Source organism: Pipistrellus kuhlii, unplaced genomic scaffold (assembly GCF_014108245.1).
Source record: "Pipistrellus kuhlii isolate mPipKuh1 unplaced genomic scaffold, mPipKuh1.p scaffold_m20_p_15, whole genome shotgun sequence".
NCBI classification, from domain to species: Eukaryota; Metazoa; Chordata; class Mammalia; order Chiroptera; family Vespertilionidae; genus Pipistrellus; species Pipistrellus kuhlii.
In genome coordinates, this window is record NW_023425460.1 from 31239495 (window position 1) to 31260929 (window position 21435).

Consider the following 21435-nt stretch of genomic DNA (forward strand, 5'->3'; position numbering starts at 1 on the left):
TATATATATATATATATATATATATATATTTCTTTATTGATTTCAGAGAGGAAGGGAGAAGGAAAGAGAAATAGAAACATCAATCAGAATTGACAGGCTGCCTCCTGCACACACCCCCCCCCCCCTAGGGATCAAGCCCGAAATCCAGGCATGTGCCCTTGGCTGGAATCAAACCCGGGACCCCTCAGTCTGTAGGCTGACGCTCTATCCACTGAGCCAAGCCAGCCAGGGCAAAGATCCATTTCTGTTGGTGAAATTCTAAGCAACCCGAGAGAGGATAACTCTTGGCGAAGAGCCTTCCCACTGCTTCTAACATTGCACCATCAACCTGTGAGGCTTCCCTGGGTGGTGAGCCCCTGTCCCTCCATACTTCCGGCTTTAAATTTTAGTTTAAAAAATAAGTATTTACATGAACCAACCACTGATATAAGCACTTTACAAATATTAGTTTATTTAATTCTCACAACGACCCTACTAACAAACCCATTTGATTGATGAGGGATGAGGAGAAATTCAGTAACTGGACCAGTAAGTGGAAGACTGGGATTGGAGCTCATGCTGGGCTCCTGACCAATAGCTATTCTGCCTCCAGGCAAATCATGGGAGTCGTGGCCTGGACTTCTCCTTGTTTGTGGGTGGCCAGCTGGTAGCCAACGATAAAATAGGACAATTCCAAAGCACAACGTGACCTCCCACCACTAAGACTGTGAACAACTATGTACTTAAACATCGATGCATATGTTCGTATGACTGTAGCTCTGAAACCCCACTCAGTGTAATGTAAATAAGCCCTTAGCACAATTGAATCTGTGTAAGTGCCATCACCGCAAATACTGAATAGTATCCCAGGTAATTTATGGCAGAAATTATGTGAAATGAAGGGGAAGGCCTTGTTTGTATCATGTCCTTCGATTGGTCTTTCTTACTTCCACACTGAGCAGGTCACTCAGGGTCAGAGAGCCCCCCTCAGGAACCCTCAGCTCCTCCGTGGGAACCGTGAGGAACCAAAAGGATAGAACAGGAAATAAAAACCTTTAGTACTGGCTCGACTTCTTTTAAAAAAAATATATTTTATTGATTTTTTACAGAGAGGAAGGGAGAGAGAGAGAGAGAGCTAGAAACGTCGATGAGAGAGAAACATCGACCAGCTGCCTCTTGCACACCCCCTACCGAGGATGTGCCCGCAACCAAGGTACATGCCCCTGACCGGAATCAAACCTGGGACCTTTCAGTCCGCAGACCAACGCTCTACCACTGAGCCAAACCGGCTTCGGCCCATCTCGACTTCTTTAAAAAGAACTGAAGAGTCTACTTTTAGGAATTGACGCTATGTAAATAATTGGGTACGAGTACAAAGATGTACATATAGGAATGTTCTTTATTATATTAAAAAAGTGTAGGAACAACCTAAACAGAAACAGCCAAAATTTCTCCCCAAAAGGTCCTGGTTAAATAAATTTTGGCATATCTGTGTAATGGAATATGATAACAACCACTGACATACAGGTTTTTATTTATTAATATGGAACCCTGTGTTATTAATTAAAAAGCAGATTACCCACAGATAATAGGGAAAGCTTTGGGGGAGGGGAGTGGGGAAGGGTAATGGAGGGAGAGGAAGGGGTGTATGTTATACTGTCAACAATGAAGACTTAAAAGGCAGATTACAACATAGTTTATGAAAGAAATGCAATTTTGTTAAAAGGGGGAAATGCAAATATTTGAAAATGAAAAAGTCTTAAAGGTGATAGAAGTTCTGATATTTTTCTTTCTTTTCACTTACTGCATTTTCTAGTTTTTCTATAGTGAATATATAATAGCAACATAACAAAGAATAATAAAGTAAAAACAGAACATTTGCTGTAAATGAGAATGTTGTAATACTAACAGCTCACAATTACCCTGTTAATTCATTTCAAGTTCTGTCTTCACTTTTTAATAATCTGAGGTTTCTTTCCTGAGCTAATCCCTTCACAACGCTGAAGAGAATGAGTAATAAAATGCTGTTGAGATGACAATTTGCTAGTCTTATGAGAAAAGCCAAACACAACTGCCTGCTTAACAATCTGTCCAGCAAACCCTGAGAGGAAGCAATCTGTAAACTGGCTCCTCTTCTCCCCAAACCCACGTGCAGGAATCGTAAATCCTGGTTTTCCATATTACCACATCGCCCCAGCCAGCCCACCCAGCCCCCACCCCCTCTTCTCCGTTAGCACCCACACTGCTTCCAAGGGAGAAAGTTTGCTCAAGGTAAACCTTCCGGCACTGTGGCCACTGCTGCTCCCGCCTGGCTCACAAACCACTTTTCCAGGATCGCCAAACTTCAGGTCCCGAATCTCAGCAACAACTCACAAAACTTTCCCTGTCATTTCTGCTCAGTGTCCGCCCTGCCTCTTTGGGCAAGTGGCCCGGAGTATAATCCCTGCTGGGAGGGTGTCCACCCTCAAAGCCTCGCTTCCCTCTTCCTCTTCCAGGCGCTAGCCAGAGAGCGAACAAGAGTGCGACTTCTTATGCTGCCAGGAGAGCGAGTTTAAAACTAGGATCCACTGAAACACCATTTGGAATACTCGCCAAATACACATAAATCCCAGAGAGATGTGCTGTTGGTGTGCTTAAGACTGTGAGTTTATTGTTATTTCATCTTTTTTTTTTTTTAAGTGTACTACAGTATAGGTTGTTTTTTTTTTTAATGTTTTCTTTTTCAGAAGTGAAAGGGAGAGGGAGAGGGAGAGAAACATCAGTGATGAGGGAGAATCTGATCTTGATCGGTTGCCTCCTACAAATCCCCTCCTGGGCATGTGCCCTGACTGGGAATTGAACAGTGTCCTTAGGCCCACACTCAACCACTGAGCCTCACCGGCTCGGTTTATTTCATCTTTAGACAGCAGAAGTGAAGTTATCAAGAAGGCAAATACACTTTATATAAAATAATTAATCAAAAGTAAATCATCACTGCTTAAAAAGGCAAAATTTGATTATAATTAAGCAATAAAATGCTTTATTTTCTATACACACACACACACCTGAAACTATATTGAACAAGTCTCTTGAGGAAAGCTATTATTATTATTATTATTATTATTATTATTATTCTCATTTTACAAATGAGGAAATGGGCACAAAACAATAAAATGACTTGCCCGAGACTACACAGCTAATAACGCTGCATATTAAAAACCAGCCAGTGCCTTCCATTAAATGCCAAGTCCTATTCTAGGTTATATGTCTTCTCCATGTTTGCATGACCATTCCCAGTATTATACATTCATATTTAAAATAATACTACAGAGATTCTCGAAATGTGCTTGTCTATATGGCCCTCTGGCTATTTTTCTAGCCTACTCTATAAAACTGGACTTCCTTCAGCTTCTATTAGGTGGTTTACTTTTATTACTCCCATTTGCCCTCATAATATTTTATGTATCTTCTAGAACTGTGCACCAAAACAATGAGTTTGATCTGAATTATAATCCCGTTCCAAGTTTGAATTACAAAAATGTATAAAGCATGAAGAGAGAGCTACCAGGAAATGGGGCAGAGATCCACAGTGTGGAAATGCCCTCCATGCTTTCTTCAGTCTCAGGCAAATCATTCTACCTGTTCAGAATTCAAGAACAGCAAATTTGAGTGGCATTAAACTAGACGGCTTTAAAATTATTTGCATTTAGCTTAATGAATCTATATGAACAAGCAAGACATAAATTCATAAAACAAAAGAATAATACACAACAGTATGGTGATTACCAGAGAGAAAAAGGTAAGAGGAGATAGAAAAGAGTATAGGGGGATAAATGGTCATGAAAGGAGACTTTACTTTTTTACTAACCAAGGTAACCCCAATAACTTCAATAAAAAAGAAAAAATATAAAATGAAATGATCATTAAGCATTAAATGTTTTGCAGATATTTACTTAAAAGGGTAAACCCGGTCTCTCACTATAAGGGTAATTTCCAAGTATAATCCAATATTTTGATGGTAAAATCTTATGAAACCTACAATATAGGTCAGTACTATCTTATTTTCTAGCTGAAATATGGGGGGAAAAACCTCATTACAAGAAAACATAAGTTGGGTTTTCCCCAGGCAGTCAGTCAGACATGCTGTATAGGTTTAAATGTGCTCTAGCATCCTAACAGTCACTCTACTCCCCTCCATCTCCCTGGCTCCCATTTCTCAGGGTTCCCGGTATGTGGAGCTGCTTCTAGGACTTGAAAGGGCATCAGGGACCTAGAACTGGGATCTAACCAAGCTTCCCCTCTTATCTGTGTGGATCACAACCTTTCTGGGCCCTTGTTTCCATGTGTGTGTACCCCTCTGTTCAAGTCCAGGCTCAGAAATCTTACGTGACTTCCCACTCTGTTACATCACATGCTCCTCTCAGCTTGGTATCACCACACCAGCCTCTAACTAGTTCCACAGGAGTGTCACTAGCATGTGAGGCCTCTTTGAACTCGGCTAGGCAGTTAGTCACTTCCTTTCAGGGAGCCCAGTGGACCGGGCACTTGCTGCTCTTATGGAAGCTAGCACAATGCACTTTAATACTGTTTCCTTATTACTTCTTGGACGTGACGAGCCCACTGGATGAAGTCCCTGCATGACTCTGTTCTCTAACCTTTGGTTCTCAAGGAACAATGCAAACTGATATTACTATTTATCATATATATATATATATATATATATATATATATATATATATATATTATTGATTTTTTTACAGAGAGGAAAGGAGAGGAGAGAGAGAGCTAGAAACATCGATGAGAGAGATACATCGACTAGCTGCCTCCTGCACACCCCACACCAGGAATGTGCCCGCAACCAATGTACATGCTCTTGACCGGAATCGAACCTGGGGCCTTTCAGTCCGCAGACCGACGCTCTATCCACTGAGCCAAACCGGTTTTGGACTATTTATCTTTTGATGTACATGGTCTCTGCCCAAAACAAAATATTTCATTTGACAACAAATATTCATTAAGCGACTACTACATGCCAAGTACCATGTAAGGGTCTGGGGCTTAGATTATGGACTTTTCTGCATACCTGATGTGCATCTAATCTACAGTACTTAGCGCAGCAACTGCCACTTAGTGACAGCTGTTATTAAAACTTAGAGTGCCCCGAGTGTGATTGTGATGAAAAACACTACCCAAAGATTTATTTAAGTCATCATATACCCTAACTTTTGTTTGCCTTAGCCACCCAGCTGCCACAACCGGTTAGGATTTAGAACCTACAGCACTGGAGTAAGTCAGGGTTCAGTCTTCCCCTCAGGGGAACAGGGAATGGGGGAGGGGAGAGCTGGAGAGCAGAGAAATGGAATTCCCTACCTTCAAATCACTGGGGAGGGAACTAGAGGAATTCTACACCTTTTTTTCCTTCTAAGAATTGCTGTGAGATCAGCAGAAAGTGGAAGCACTCCGTATTTCAATAGATGCTCAGCTGCACTTTTTTTCCCCTTCACATTCTAACATCTCTGAGAGCAAGATGTGTTTTCCAAATAGCAATTTTATAAAAGTATTCTAGTTTAATTGGAAGTCCTCTTTCTTTCTTCCTTCCTTCCTTCCTTCCTTCCTTCCTTCCTTCCTTTCCTTTCCTTTCCTTCCTTCCTTCCTTCCTTCCTTCCTTCCTTCCTTCCTTCCTTCCTTCCTTCCTTCCTTCCTTCCTTCCTCTCTCTCTCTCTCTCTCTCTCTCTCTCTCTTTCTTTTTAAATATATTTTATTGATTTTTTACAGAGAGGAGGAGAGAGGGATAGAGAGCTAGAAACGTCGATGAGAGAGAAACATCGATCAGCTGCCTCTTGCACACCCCCTACCAGGTATGTGCCCGCAACCAATGTACATGCCTTTGACCGGAATCGAACCTGGGACCTTTCAGTCTGCAGACCGATGCTCTACCACTGAGCCAAACCGGTTTCGGCTCCTCTTTCTTTTTAATGATACATAAAATCATTCAATGTCTTGCAGTAGGTAGTGCTTTAGATTTAATGAGATGCAGTAGATTTTGTCTGTCTGTCCCCTCCCCGTTTATGACTAGAAGAAAGGGGTTTCTTGATACCGCGGAATAAGGCCAGCTGTGCAGTCAGGGACACAAACGAGCACCTTGCATTTAAAATGACTGTATCGGCACTGTCACACCCTTGTGACTTGACTGCCTGATGTTTATGCACAGTGTGGGCACTTCTGGTTTCTCAGGAAATGTCAAAATGATACACGTCGTGGCTTCAGGGTGGGTGTGTCAAGTTCCTGAGCTGCCACCCTGAGCCTGCCTTGGCGCTGCAAGTTCGCTGCTCTGACTCCCCCCCTCCCTCTACACCTGATGACATCCTCAGGCCCACATGAAAGAAGATGCCCTAAAAGATTGCCTCTTCCTATCCTACCTCCATTTCTCCCGTCTTGACTATCTCTTGCTTTTAGTGAGACCTGGATTCCTCCCAGGACAGTATTCCTTTATTATTGATGCGACATAACATAAAAATAATTTAGGTAATTAGGTAATTAGGTAGAGAAAACAGGCAACCTAGCTTCTTGAGACTACAACTCGTGACCCCAATAGGCAAGAGTTGGATGGAGCCTGCCAGATTGGTTCATTCTAACCTCAGAAAAGGAGTGCCTTATTTTCTCTAAAGCTTCATTTCCCAACTCTTGAAGAAATATGGCCCTACAACTTATTTCCTTTTGCTTCCACATATTTACTCTTTCCCTCTCCTTTGCCTCATACCCACCCATCTAACTTCAAATAAGGACTGACACCCTGATTTTAAAAAGTAAGCACATGAGGCTGCTGGCCAAGATGGTGAAGTACAATAGATAAACATTGTGCTCACCTCCCATATGGCTACATCAAAATTACAAACAGATTATGGAACAACCACCCTTAAAAACCATATATGCGGGGGGGGGGGGGGGGAAGGGAGGTAGGAGAGGATGGGGGGAGGTCAAGAGGGGGGAAAAAAAGGAGACATATGTACTACTATTTGTATGCTTTAAACAATAAAAAAATAAAAAAATAAAACCGTATAAAGACTAGCCAAACAGAACTCCTGTAACTAAGGATATAAAGAAGCTACATCGAGTCTGGTATGAGGGTTAGAGACACAAATGAACTGGCCCTACACCTACAGGTGACTGTTGAGAATTGGGAGGGATATCTTGGCTGTGCAGGTCCCCACTACAGAAATGGGTCCCAGCCCCAGACTCGGCTACTGAACCCAGAGCATCAGTGCCGAGGAGTCCCCACAAGACTGGCTGTGACAATCAGCAGGGACTTAGTCCTGGTGAGATGAAGGGCTGCTGTAGATCCGCCCTCCTAATGGTCCTGAGCACAGACTCACTCCCTCACAAACACTTGCCCTACGCTCCAGTGAAGGGACAGCACAGATTGCAGGCACAGGCAGGCACGCAGTCTGAGTCCCTATTAACCTGATAACACCACTCTCACCCCACCCTGGTGACTCCCTGCCCCACCCAATTCATGTAGAACCTCTTTCAGAGGCTAATCTACACCAGAAGCCAGTCTGGGCCAGTGCTTTGAACTTTCCTAAAATCTCTCAACAATTCACAAAGCCAAAAATAAGCAGCAACTGGCTGTAAGTGGCCCCTAGTCCAGCACGAGTGGAAGTCAGCCTCAGTTCACCGCATAACCACTCCTAGATGCCTCCAAGCCCAGCACAGGCAGCTACCAACCAAAGATCACTCTGTAGCTCCTACCATAATTAATGCCCTACCAGACACAGGCAGTGGCTGACCTTGGCCTGCACCAGCAACCTCCCCCCCAACAAGAGGTCCCAGAAGGAACACACCCAGTGGCCAGCTTCAGACCACACCAGAACACCACCTGATGAGTGCCACAAATGACACACCCAAAGGGTGAACTCAGCAAGCACCTGAGTCCTGCTAAAACAAACAGTGTCCTGTGCGGTTACCCTTACAGGACAGTTTGTCTGCTCAAGTCAAAGCCAGTCCTCACAATCAGGCAGCCCGAGGGCCAAGCCCACCACTGACATGCCAATAGCATATAAAGGCTCAACAAGAGCAGGAGGACACACATAGCCCATACAAGGGACCTTAATACAGAAAAACAAATAGAGAGGCAGCCAAAATGAGGAAACAAAGAAACACCCTAAGTGAAAGAACAAAACACAACTCCAAAAAAAGCATGTAAAATAGAGGAAAGCAGTCTATCAGATGCAGAGTTCAAAAAGTTGGTTATAAGGATGTTCAGTTAAGTTAGGGGGAAAATAGACTATCCACATGAGAACTTCACCGAAGAGAAGAAATGTTAAAAAGAAGATAGAGCCCAGCAGGTGTCAACCTACGAACCAGGGGATGCACAGTTAGGTTCCCGGTCAGGGCACATGCCTGGGTTGCAGGCTCAGTCTCCAGTGTGGGGCATGTAGGAGGCAGCCAATCAATGATTCTCTCTCATTGATGTTTCTATCTCTCTCTCCCTCTCCCTTCCTCTCTGAAATCAATAAAAATATATTTTAAAAAAGGAGATAGAAAACATGAAAAAAAAATCAGAAATGGAGAATACAATAGCAGAAATGAACAATATATTAGATGGAATCAATAGCAGACTATAGGAAGCAGAGACTCACATCAATGATTTGGAAGACAAAAGAAAAAATAATTTTAAAAACTGAGGATAGTTTAAGGGACCTCAGGGACAATGTTAAGCATAACAACATTTGCATCATACAGGTACCTCAAGCAGAAGAGCAAGGAAAAAAAGGAGGAGGAAGAGGAAGAAAAGGAAGAGGAGGAGAAAGAGAAGAAGAAAGGAGAGATAAAAATATGAATATTAAAATATCCAAAGAAAAAACTCTTGACAAAGACAAATACATAATAAAAGCAGTGGGTCAATCAACACTAAATTTAGTACAAAGGGTAAAAGACAAAAGTAAGATCATGCGTAAAAACAACAGCAAATTAAGGGATACACACAAACACACAAAAGAAGTAAAGAAACAATGACAAAAACAAAAATGGAGAGGGAGAGTTAAGCGACCATCAACTTAAAACAGATTGTTATAAACATAGCTTGGTATATATGAAGCCCATGGTAACCACAAACTGAAAATATATAAGATATATATAAGAAATAAAATGAAAGGAATCCAAACACAACACAGCACAACAGAGAGTCAACAACATACAAGAGAGCAAGAAAATAAGAAACAGATCTATAAAAATAATTTTAAAAAATTAATAAAATGGCAATAACTACATACCTATTAATAATTACTTTAAATTTAAATGGATCAAATGTTCCAGTCAAGATAAATGGAGATATATATTATGAAATGTTATTCAGCCATAAAAAAAGAATGAAGTCTTACCATTTGTAACAATATGTATGGACCTGGAGGGTTCTATGCTAAGTGAAATAAGTTAGTCAGAGAAAGACAAATACCATATGATTTCACTTACATATGGAATCTAAAGAACAAGATAAGTGAGCAAACAAGCCAGAAACTGATCCATAGATACAGAGAACATTTTGACAGTTGCCAGATGGTAGGAGCTTGGGGTGCTGGGTGAAAAAGATAAAGGGATTAAGAAGTACAAACTGGCAGTTACAAAACAGTTATGATGCTATAAAGTATAGCCTAGGAAATACAGTCGATAATATCGTAATAGCTATACATGGTGTTGGGTGGGTACAAGACTTACTGGGGGAATCACTTTGTAAGTTATATAAATGTCTAACCACTATGCCATACAGCTGAAACAATATTGAATGACAATGGTAATTGAAAAACAACAAATAATTTAAAAAAAAACGAGTAAACACATGTAAACTTTGTTCAACTCGGTCTCCCACTTAAGCTATAGTTAAATCTCTTTGATTCTCTTTGTGAAAAGGTCTTCAAAGATTGGTCTTCATGCCCTCCCTCTATGACCTCATCCCCCATCCTTTGCGATTAATTCTGAATCATCATTATTTCAGTAATATTGTCTTTTTAGTCAATTAATAACCTCCTCAACAAATCCAATGGTGTTATCTTCGATTTTCCCATGGCATTTGAAAGTGTTGGCCATTGTCTCTTACTTTCAGTTGTTTTTCTCCTGACACCCTCAAATAATCTTGCTCTCTTTCTGGCCTCCCTCCTCCACCTGCCCCAAGCAGTAGGTAACTCCTAGGCTCAGTTCTTAGACCCATGCTCTCTCCCTAGTATAGGGGTGTCGAACTCAATCAGAGAAGGGGCCAAAATCTAAAATCCAGCCTAAATCGCGGGCCGAATGGTTTACTGAACAGTCATAAACTGTCATTGTGATGGAAATGCAGCGGAGTGCCGTGATGACAGCGCGGTGCGGGCTACATTGCAAGGCCTGGCGGTACGGCTTCGGCCCGCGGGCCTTGTGTTTGACACATGTGCCCTAGTAGTTCCCCTCCTCGGAGAAGTCATCTGTTCACAGTTTCAGTGAGTACAGCTAAGAGGATGACTCACCGTGTGCAGGCCCAGCTCTGACTTATTCTGCAGGCTCCCTCCTGGTTTCTAACACTTCAATACTTTTGTTCTTCACCCAACTGTGTTCTTTGTCATCACAACTCTGTATCTTTGCTTAAATAGTTTCCCTAACTAGGAATGGTCTTGTTTCTCTCTGCCTATTTCAACCCCCATTACTCCTTTAAGCTTTAGCTCAAGTTCACACATCTTCCTAAAGTCCTTTCCAATAACTCAGGTAATACTGAGCTCCCCTTCCCACCTTTCCCCTCCCCTCCCCAAGATTATGATTGCCCAGGGCAGTTACTATCTATGTTACATACTTGTGTACTTTATTTAATTATTAATATTTTTACCTTTTGTCTCTTTGATGATCTGTAAATACCTATGTTTATGTGTATGTGTATGTGTATGTGTATGTGTATGTCTGGAGTGGGTTAGGTATCCTTTTTTTAGGATACCCCCAGTGCTTGGTACAGTGCTAAGTACAATAATAAGTTAATGAATGCCTATTGAACTGAATTCAGAGGGGATGTGGGATCTATGTGCAGTTCTGATGATGATGATGATGATGATGATAATGATGACAGCAGTTCATGTTTATTTAGCATTTACTATGTGCAAGACCCTAGTGTACTATTCCAATTACTTGTTTTTCTATAAACTCACTTAAGCTTCATAATACTATCATGGAGGTAAATTATCTGGCTTTATTGATGAGGAAACTGCAGCACAGAAAGATGAAATAATTTAAACAGGAGTAGGATGGTCCTAACCACCTAAGACATTTAGTGTCCCAGGTCTTATCCTTCTAAACATGAGTAGTCCCCTGCACCCTGCCACTGTGAAAATCAAAAGATACCTTCACCCACTTCAAAATGCCAGGGCTGGTCTGGGTTAGACAAATGTCAGAATGTCTGGTTCCACCGCCCCCCACCTCCACACACACACACACACACACACACACACACACACCTAGGAGCCTACTACATACCAACTGGCATCTATCAGTAGTCCTTGTAGCTATGTTTTAAACTAGATGACCCCATCCTGGACTTCATGACTGCCGTTGGATCAGGGATATACACCTAATCAATAAATGGTTAATTATTATGGTGAGGCCTAACTAAGAAATTCAAACTGAGTCCATTACACTTGTTCTCCTGGGAATTTGAGTTAGGAACTATCAGGCAGATCAGACAGGAAGAGAAACAGAAAATGCAAGAATGCCCCAACAGAGTATTGGGACAACCATGGTTATGTGTAATGCCAGTGAAATGGGGGTGGAAAATATGAGACTGCGGGGAAGAGGAACTCAGCAGAAAGCTGTCACAGCTGGAGGCCAGAGAAGCCTGGCAGGTGTTCACAACTGTCTGGGCTGGGAAGACAGAGTTTGAAATTCGAGATCCCCCAAGTTAGGAGGTTCAATAAATACTTCCAATTTTCCACCAAGACCACAGAAGAGCTGTGAGTAAGTATCACTGCCCAGGGTCAGGGGTCACACCTTAGGACTAAGGACAAAATCCTAACAGACATGCGCTGTCAAAATGGAGGTTTGTAGGAAAGAATGAACTCAACTAATAAAACAGGTGAAGGAAAAGACAAATCCTAGTACAACAGACCTGTTTTCTAGCCTGGAGGCAGGCTGGGGTCAGCCATACAACAGCTCTTTGTTTCTCAGGTAGAGTAGGGGGAAGAGTGAGAGAGGAGGAAGGGACAGGGCATTCCACTAGAATAATTAAACCTGCAAGCAGGTGCCCATTGGGGGCTCAATGAGGAACTTGGGAGGGGACATGTAAGGACAGTCCAATGGGGCAACTTGTAAGTGGAAAAGGAGGGTCATGAAAAACAGCGAAGTCATAATTTATGAGTACCTGCTCTGTTCCAGACATATGATTAAGAGTTTTATTCAGATGATCTCATCATGAGACTGTATTTTTTTTTATTTTACAAATAAAGAATCCAAAGCTCAGAGAGGTTCAGTAGTTCCCATCTAACCTTACACCTATTAGCAAATGGTAGAGCTAGGATTTGAGCACCAGATAGACAACCAACTCCAACACTGGCTTCCCCTCCGTAATTACGTGTTGTGACTGTGTAAGGGCAGTGGCACATGTGCTGTAAGACAACTAGCAGAGAATGATAGAGAGCACACAGATTCTGGCAAAAAACAAGAATCTGTTGTAGGTTAAAGAAGATAGAGGTGGCCTGATAGGTTTGGCTCAGTGGATAGAGCCTCAGCCTGCGGACTGAAGGGTCCCGGGTTCCATTCCAGTCAAGGGCATGTACCTTGGTTGAGGGTACATCCCCAAGAGGGAGTGGGCAGGAGGGAGCTGATTGGTGTTTCTCTCTCATCGATGCTACTAACTCTCTCTCCCTGTCCCTTTCTCTCTGTAAAAAATCAATAAAATATATATTAAGAAGAAGAAGGAGGAGGAGGAGGAGGAGGAGGAGGAGAAGGAGATGATAGAGGTATAAAAAGGGGTGTTGCCCTAACTGGTTTGACTCAGTGGATAGAGTGTCTGCCTGCGGAATGAAGGCTCCCAGGTTTGATTCCGGTGGAGGGCAAATGCCTGGGTTGCAGGCTCAATCCCCAGTAGGGGGTGTGCAGGAGGCAACCAATCAATGATTCTCTCATCATTGATGTTTCTATTTCTCCCTCTCTGAAATCAATAAATACATCATGCATATATGGGTGTCAATTTAGTTAAATATGAACATATTATCAAAAGTTAAGTCCTCAAATTAAAGAGAGAAAATTTCAAAAACAGAAATAATAGAGATGGAACTGAATTGGTTTCGGAGAGATCATAGGCCACTTTGCAACACTCGAGAGGAGGGCTTGTTAAACAATAAATACACTTTGATTACAGTTAGGAGGCTTAATACAATAAGGAACTAAAGATGGGAAACAAAGTTCATCTAAGAAATAGCTGTGGGGGAAGGGAATAGGAAAGCCACAGAAACCAACACCAGGAATCACAGAATCAGACTTTCTTTTGAGCTGGAAGTAATTTGGAAGTCTTCCAATCCCTATCATTTCAGAGCAAAAATGCACCTAGAAAAAATGGCTAAGGCCAGGTTTGGTTTCACTTTTATCTGTATAAACAAAGACAGAGAGCCTGCTTTGTCCACAATAGTGCCCTGGAAATTCAAGTGAAGTCAAGCCTATGTTAGAAGACCCTGGGATAAACCACTGGCAGGTCCCGGATCACACCAGGACCTAGATTTTCAGTCTTCGATGCCCCCCCACCCCCAGTCTAACCAGGGAGCCTATTCTGCAGGAAACTTAGAAGAGAAACTTTCCACTGAGGAGGAAGGTATGAGATGGATTTTTCAGATAGTTCACATTTTCTGACTCTAACCCTTATCCCCTGGTCATTACCAGGACTGCCCCAAATTGGCCAGAAAGTCTGCTTAGCATGAGGGTAACATATATCATCAAAGTAAAGGTTTATCAGGGAGTCCAGTAATTATAAAACCAACAGCAGCAAAAGTAAATAAATAAAAATTAACATAGTTCATTTCAGAGAACTGGAAGAAAGAAGACCAACTGGCAAGAAAGAAATAACCTCTACATAATAAGACTCTCAATCTCCCCATTTTACAGATACCTTAAGTATCTCTAAGTTAAAGGCTCCGTGAGATGAAATAATTTGAATACCCAACTTGTACAAAGCAAAGAAGAATATAAATAATCGTCTGAATTCCACAGGAGTTTCAGTGCTCATCACTCACTTAAGATTCCCGAATGTCAAGGAACGAATAATCTATAAAACAAAATGAAGTCTTCTTTTCCATCAATGTCTAAAGAAATTCAGAGAAAGAACATGCCAGAAAAGTAAATTTTTGCTTGGTGCCTGTTAATGCAGTTGCCATCCCCATGAGACAAAAATCGTAAAATAAGAATGGAAAGATATTTGGGGTTAGAGATGAACTAACAACACCAAGGACAATTCCTATGAGAGCACTGTCTGATTTAAAGCCAATGTTACATGTCTATAGCACTACATAAATTCTTGCTCCAAAGGGGAGGGTCGGGGTAAGGGGAAAAGATCAATCAAGGACTTGTATGCATGCATATAAGCCTAACCAATGGACACAGACATCAGGGAGATGACAGCACGAGTGGGGGTTGGGGGGCAATCGGGAAGGGGGGATAAGGACACATATGTAATAAGTTAATCAATAAAGAGAGAAAAAGTAAATAAAAGTGCCTCCCAAAGAAATTAAATCTCTAAGGTTGCTCCCACTCAAGATACACTTAATGAGAACTCACAGAGCCCAGGCTCCTAAAGCACACAAGTGTCCTTGCTGTAACCACCCTTTTTATCTATTTCCATGCTGTATATACTTCTAAGAAGACTGCATTCTTACCTTGGGTCCTCTTCCTGTTTTGCACAAATTCTGAGTGTCTCAGAGTGCTCGGTGCTGTGCGACGTAAGCAACTATTCCTTTTCCAGGTTTCTGGACCATTTGATTTCCGCTCTTCCTCTAAGTGCTGGGTGTTATTCTCTGATGGGGAGCCCCGAGGAATGCCACAGTGATGCTCTCCTTGGCTTCCCCTAGTCCGTTGATTCCACAGGATATCCGGGGTGATCCTTCTGTTCCCAAATGCCATCATTCCTGGTCTGTCGATGCCATTACACTCCAAATTCTTCATCTGATGGAGAGGATCTGTTTCCCTGTAATTCCGAAGTTCATACTCACAGTTTTCAAATAAAAAATCATAGACTTTATTTTCTGTCTCAAAATTACTCTGATCCAGGACGTGAGTCTTTGCTTTGGGATAGATTTTATCATTTTGATAAACATTCCTGTCCCCTTCAGAGTATTTGACAAACCCCTTACCTTCATTGACACCATTCAAATCCACAGCCTGAGCATTAGGATAATTCCCAGGAACATGATATAAATCGTTGAGGTCACTGTAATAAATATTTGTTTCTTTACAATCCTCAAGATTATCATTAAAATTCCTGTGGTTCTTATTCCAGTCTTGAGATTGACCAAAATTCCCCAAAGAGTCATCCAAACCCCTGTAGCTAGTCTGTTGGTCGGTTTCTATAGAGTCCTTGGGATTGTAATCCAGATTCTCACAATGTACGTAGCCGTTTCTCTCCCCGTTACCCCCAGCTCTCCAGGTTACCTCTGGGCTTCCAGTTCCAGCGCTCAGGTTTCCATAATCTACATTTTCTGATTTCCAATAACCATCACAACCTCGAGGTCCACTTGTGTGGTGCATATAGTCCTTCCCACTTTCTTTTGCTTCCTCATAGTCCATATAGCTTGCTTCATTCTGCTCAAAATCCCAGTATCCACAATGCCTTTTTCTGTAGGGCCGGTTCCGCCTGGTGGTCTGGTTCCTGGAATCCAAGTCATCTTCTCTGTGACGCCCATCCAGCACTGTAAGGTCCCTTTTCTGTAGATTCCTGCAATCTTCGTACTCCCAGCTAGAGTCCCAGGGCCCTTTCTTCTCAGTTTCTCTTTCTCTCCTAATCTCATGGTTTTCACACATGTTCAATGTGCTTCAAGACACAAGTTTCACTTCTCTCTTCCATGGGCTTGGGTTGGGTTGAACCGTGGACAGGTGTGTAGCCTAAGGCTGTATCTGTCTTCTTAAAATGTCTCCCAAAGCTTTAGAGTCACTCTTCTTGCTGCTCCAGTTGGAGCGCTGAGACATGTGGAGTTATTTCAACCTCGGGATCCAATCAGTGAGCGGCTGTATCTTTCCCCGCAGAGACCAGGGGATAATTAGTAACTAGTGTTCATGTGATTGGAGTTGGCAGCCTGGTTTGGTGTTTCCCTCAAGCTGGTCAAACTGGCTTGGCTGCTTTATGAACTAGAAGCATTCTCCTGCTCCAAAGGTTTTGCAGAAAAAGCAGTGGGAAAGAGAAACAAGCCCCCTTTAAGAGCCCCAGGTAAGGTCTTATATCAGTCTCATCTGCCTCTTTAATCCTTTAGTAATCAAGCAGGGGTATGAATACATGCTTTCATGTGCAACTCAAACTGGACCTCAACCTCTGTCCTCCCAGTTCAGCTTTCTAATCTTGGGACATCTGAAACTCTGGGACTCCCTTCCCTCTGTCTAGAGGCAGACCCCTTCCTCCTTTGAGAGCTCTGTTTTATGGGATTCAAGTTACCAACCAGTTAGTTTACACTCAAATCACAAGCTGTTTAAGCTCCTGCCTGCCAACACACTGGACATGCCACTGAAGGAAGAACAAGCACTCCTTTTTACTCTGATCTGTGGTTTGGGTAATTTTATAGTGTGAAACTCTTTGCCAGAAGAATACAGTTATGTATGCTCACACTTTCCTTGATACTTGTCATGCTAGAGAAGCATCAAAAGCACACATTTCCCAAATCTCTTTTCTAACTAATTCATACAACGTATTTACGACCCGGATGAAGAATGAGACGAGAAGTCAGAAAGTGGGGTTCAAAAATACCTATTCGACTTTAATCAACATTAGAGAGATACCTAATATGTGGGAGGCAGTGCGGAAGAGAAAAAGATGACCTCGTTAGTCCTTGCCTCTTACAATGCAGGAGCAACACACTATAAAGTAAGACTGAATGTGATAAGTGCTAAAAGAAACACCGACGGCAAAGGCAACAAAGCAAAGTCCCTGATGGGCCAACGGAGGGTTCATGGAAGTGGTGGCCTTTGAACAGTGCCTTCTATCATAAGCAGGATTTCCATAGACTTTCTGCAAACGGAGGACTAGGAAATGGGAAACGGTTTGAGGGCTGTATATGGAAAAAGTAATAGGAGATAAGGACGGAGGCGTAGGCTACGACAGATCCCGAGGGACCTGAATGCCATTTGTTTCATTCCATGGATAATGAAGAGTCATGGAAGGTTTCTGAGTAGGAGAGTAACATGCTAAGAGACAGTTGTTAATAAGATTATTCTTTTAGCTATCTGGTCACGTCTAGGAATGATTTCTTGAACTTTCATCTAATCCCTATTTGTAAAATTATATAAAGAATGCTGAGGAGACCAGGTTTATATGCTTTGTCAATAATTAGATGTTTACCCTTTCATTCTCTCTGGGACTCAGTCACTTATCTATAAAATGAGCAGTGGCATCAAAGATGCTTCTCATTCCTTCAGTTTTAAAAATCTATGGTTCATGTTCCTTACAACTTCCTTGTACTTTCCTCAAATACCTACTAGTCACACCTTTTGGATTTTCTACTAACAGTTACTGAAAGAATCTGTAGACTGTCAAATTTTCTTTCCAAGTCTTTGGTTCATTTGTTCTGCTCCCTTACACCTTACACCTTTCAAACCAACAGCAGTAGCAGCAACAGCTGCCATGCTGTGAGTGCATATTCTGTGCTAAGGCTAGTTCTTGAAAGTTGACATGAATTTTCTTTGATCTTCACTACCCTGCACAAAGGGTCTCACCTTATCCTTATTTTACTGCAGATAAAGAATCTTTGGGAATTTGAACGAGGAAGGGCCACAATTTGAGCCCAGATCTGTTTTGACTTCATGGCCCTAGGCCGAGCATTCAAACTCAAAGGCTAACCCAGACCAAATAAATGAGGCATGTGGCCTCTGGGCCGGAAGTTTGACATGCTTTTCCTAGACTATCTCAAAATATAGAACTTTTTTTTTTAATCAATCTTTATTGTTCATATTATTACAAAAGTTCTTCATTCCCCCCCCCCCCCAAATATAGTAGAACTTTAATTTCCCTCAAGCCAAGTAAACAAACTCTATCATGGACCATTATTTCTGAGGCAAGTTTGTCACATCCCTGCCTCTCTTGATTCCTCATCACCCAACCACAAGGAGCACCTAGACCTACACAGTAACAGGAAGACTCATCATCTAAAACCTATTGCCTAAACTCAATAAAGATTTTTATTCGGTTCACATCACTTAGGAGCACAGCTTCTGCCATGAGTTATGCAGAGTAACAGTACAAGCTCAATTTCTGCCAATAATCAACTTGTGGCTATGTTTCACTTCTCTGGCTATCAATTTTCTTACACGCGAAATGAGAAAGCTAACACTTTCTCTGCCATTTTAAATCTGAAATTCTATGTCTTATTTCTGGATAAAAAGTACAAGATTAATTTTTCCCTGTTATGGAAAACAAAGTTCCCTTTAGCAATTTAGTATCCTTGATAAAGCTAGCATGATAAGAAACACACCTAGTAAATCAACATGAGAAGAGATAAAAAGAGAGGACAAATTGCAGGTAAGGAAGGATGGTAGTTATAAAATGACCAAGTAGAAGAAATTACATGAAGCTAAAAGAAATGATCTTCGGTTAAGTGGAGAGTGAATAGCTGGTTACAATACGGAATACCGCCTGCCCCCTCTCCTTTTCTGAATTCTTTTCTGAATTCCTTTTCAAAGCTGTGAATGGATTGATATTTTCATGTGATAAATCTGTGTGCAAAGCAATGTGGCCTGAGAGAAGGGAGAGAATAACTCTACTTTTTCCAATCCCAGCACTACTGATGACATTCAACCTTATAGACCTTCAGCTCTCCCTGGACACACGTCCCCTTCCCCACCCCCTTCTCAAAAGCCCCAAAGCAGCACTCCACCCTGATGTTTGTTGTTTGTTACTGGAGGGTAGGTGTGGATAATGACTATGAGACTCTCAGAGTGGACAGAAACCAAACTGTAAATAGTGCTAGAAGCAGCAGGATTTAGAGGGAGAGAGAAAAGAGGGAGAAGGAAGAGGAAAGGTTAAGGAAGAAAAGGGAGGAGATGGTAAACCAGCAAGGACAGGCAATTCCCTAAATTCTTGTTAATGTCTCTGTAACTGCCTGGGGGGGTTTAAAGTTAGTCACCCCAGGATGTGTCTCTGTGGTGTGCAGATTGCTTAGAACTAAAGGCAACTGTAGCTGGTGGCGCAGGAAAACTTCCGCATCAGAGATAACCTCTTCTGACTCCAGAGGACAAACCCCTATTCACTTAACAATTGCTCTCATCATTCTTCAATGACCCTTTGAAGCCCTCAAACCCCACCCCTAGCTCACAAGGTACCCATGTTCCCTTTCTGTCTCTGAACCTCTCTCATGGATGTGGAGTTCCCGCACATACTGGGTGGGATGAAAGTAGATTTATAGTTGTGAACATTAAATTTGGTTATTTTCTCTTGCTAATCTGTCACCTAACTATTTGATCATTAGGCCAGAGGAAAGAACCTTGAGGACAGTTTCTCCTCCCTCACATGTCCATGACCTTCCTCCAATCTGATGATCCATCCTCCTCACCTAAGACTCTAAGACTGTGATTCTTAGGTCTTGCTATTTCCCAGAGAACTGTATCTCTCACCTTATAGTCACAGGGCACCTAAGTACTGGATGTGTTCTGAGAAAAACATCATGGGGTGATTTTGTCCTAGTGTGAACATGGTAGAATGCACTCACACAAACCTAGATATTACAGCTCCTGGTGTAATTGTACGTGCCACAGTTTTATGTATGACTGGCAGCCCAGTAGGTTTGTTTATACTAGTAAAGCCCTGACAGTGGGCTATTCTTTTTGTAATGCAAGTGCCTGACTTAAGCTTTGATTGCTGAGGCATCTACTTCAAAGAAGCATCCACTCCAAAGATAGCTGTCTGGAATAAACACACGGCCAGCCACTGAGGAGATCAAGACCCAGACCACCTCTCCCACTGAGACCCCTTTGTTTTACAGATCTTGGTTGATTTGATAACTGACACTTTGGTCTACTTGTTTTCTCTTCCTGCACTTTAAATTCTCACCAATAGAGAGTGAGCCTGCAGAGCCCTAAGACACCTCCCTCCCCAACCCAATAAAAGCAGACCCCTAAAGAAAAAAAATAAATAAAATAAAAAAATATAAAAATAAAAGCAGACCCCTAGGCCAACTTTCTCTCTCACCTTCACCTCTCTGTATACTCACTGATATGCACCCAGGGCATGTACCCTGATCAGAAATTGAACCAAAGACTTCTTGGTAAATGGGTTGATGCTCAACCACTGAGCCACACTGGCCAGCCTCTATACTTTTTTTTTTTTTTTTTTTTTAGTAATCTTACTAAAAGTTAAGATTTTAAATAATGTCTATGTGCTGTCAAAATTTATTTGTCCCAAATTTATGTCTCCAGCCCTAACCTCTCCCTGAATTATGGCTTATATATCAAACTGTCTAGTCAATACTTCTACCTGGATGTCCAGGGAAAGGAAAGCCTTTTTTTTTTTTTTGCATAAATCTTTATGCATTGGGCCTCTGGTATAAAATAAAAGTCTAAGCAACTGTTAAGGCAGAACGACCATAATGACCAGTCACTAGGATGCATACTGACCACCTGGGGGCAGACGCTCAATGCAGGAGCTGCCCCCTGGTGGTCAGTGCACTCCCACAGGGGGAGTGTCGCTCAACCAGAAGCCAGGCTTATGGCTGGCGAGCGCAGAGGCATTGGTGGGAGCCTCTCTCACCTCTGCGGCAGGCAGCGCTAAGGAGCAGTGAGCACTAAGGAGCGAGGGACCCCGTCCTCAGTACACAAATTTCATGCACTGGGCCTCTAGTATATATATATATAATTGATTTCAGAGAGGAAGGGAGAAGGAGAGAGATACAGAAATATCAATGAGAGAGAATCATTGATCGGCTGCCTTCCACAAGCTCCGCCCTGGGATCGAGCCTGCAACCTGGGCATATGCCCAGGAATCGAAGCTCAACCTCCTGTTTCATAGGTCAACGCTCAACCACTAAGCCATGCCAACTCTTCTTTTCCCTCTAATATCTCATGTCTAATCCACCAGCAAGTCCTACTGGCTCTAACTTAAAATTAGACTTAGAGCTGAGCACTTCTCATTGTCTCTCCTCTGCCATCATCTCTTCCCTGGATCACTGCAATAGCCTCCTAACTGGTCTGTCTGTTAGCAACAATGCAGCCTGAGTAACTCTGTAAAGTTGTAAGTCAGAGCGTATCACTCCACTGCTCCAAGCCTTCCAAGGATCCTACTTCACCTAAATGGTG

The 21435-nt window shown here is 42.2% G+C and overlaps 1 protein-coding gene across 6 annotated transcripts in view; it reads right to left on the reverse strand.

The window, feature by feature from the left end:
* LOC118719380 (dynamin binding protein) overlaps positions 1 to 21435 on the reverse strand; it is a 93473-nt gene that overhangs the window by 27592 nt on the left and 44446 nt on the right. Inside the window, exon 1 of one of the 6 annotated variants that reach the window (XM_036438796.2) lies at positions 14826 to 16798. The exons of 4 other annotated variants lie outside the window; for them this stretch is intronic. In XM_036438796.2, the coding sequence (XP_036294689.1) occupies positions 14826 to 15966 (1141 nt within the window). In that variant the 5' untranslated portion in view covers positions 15967 to 16798. Of the gene's footprint in view, positions 1 to 4613; positions 4619 to 14825; positions 16799 to 21435 lie in introns of those variants that run through there. One more of the 6 variants, XM_036438797.1, reaches the window with a different exon arrangement.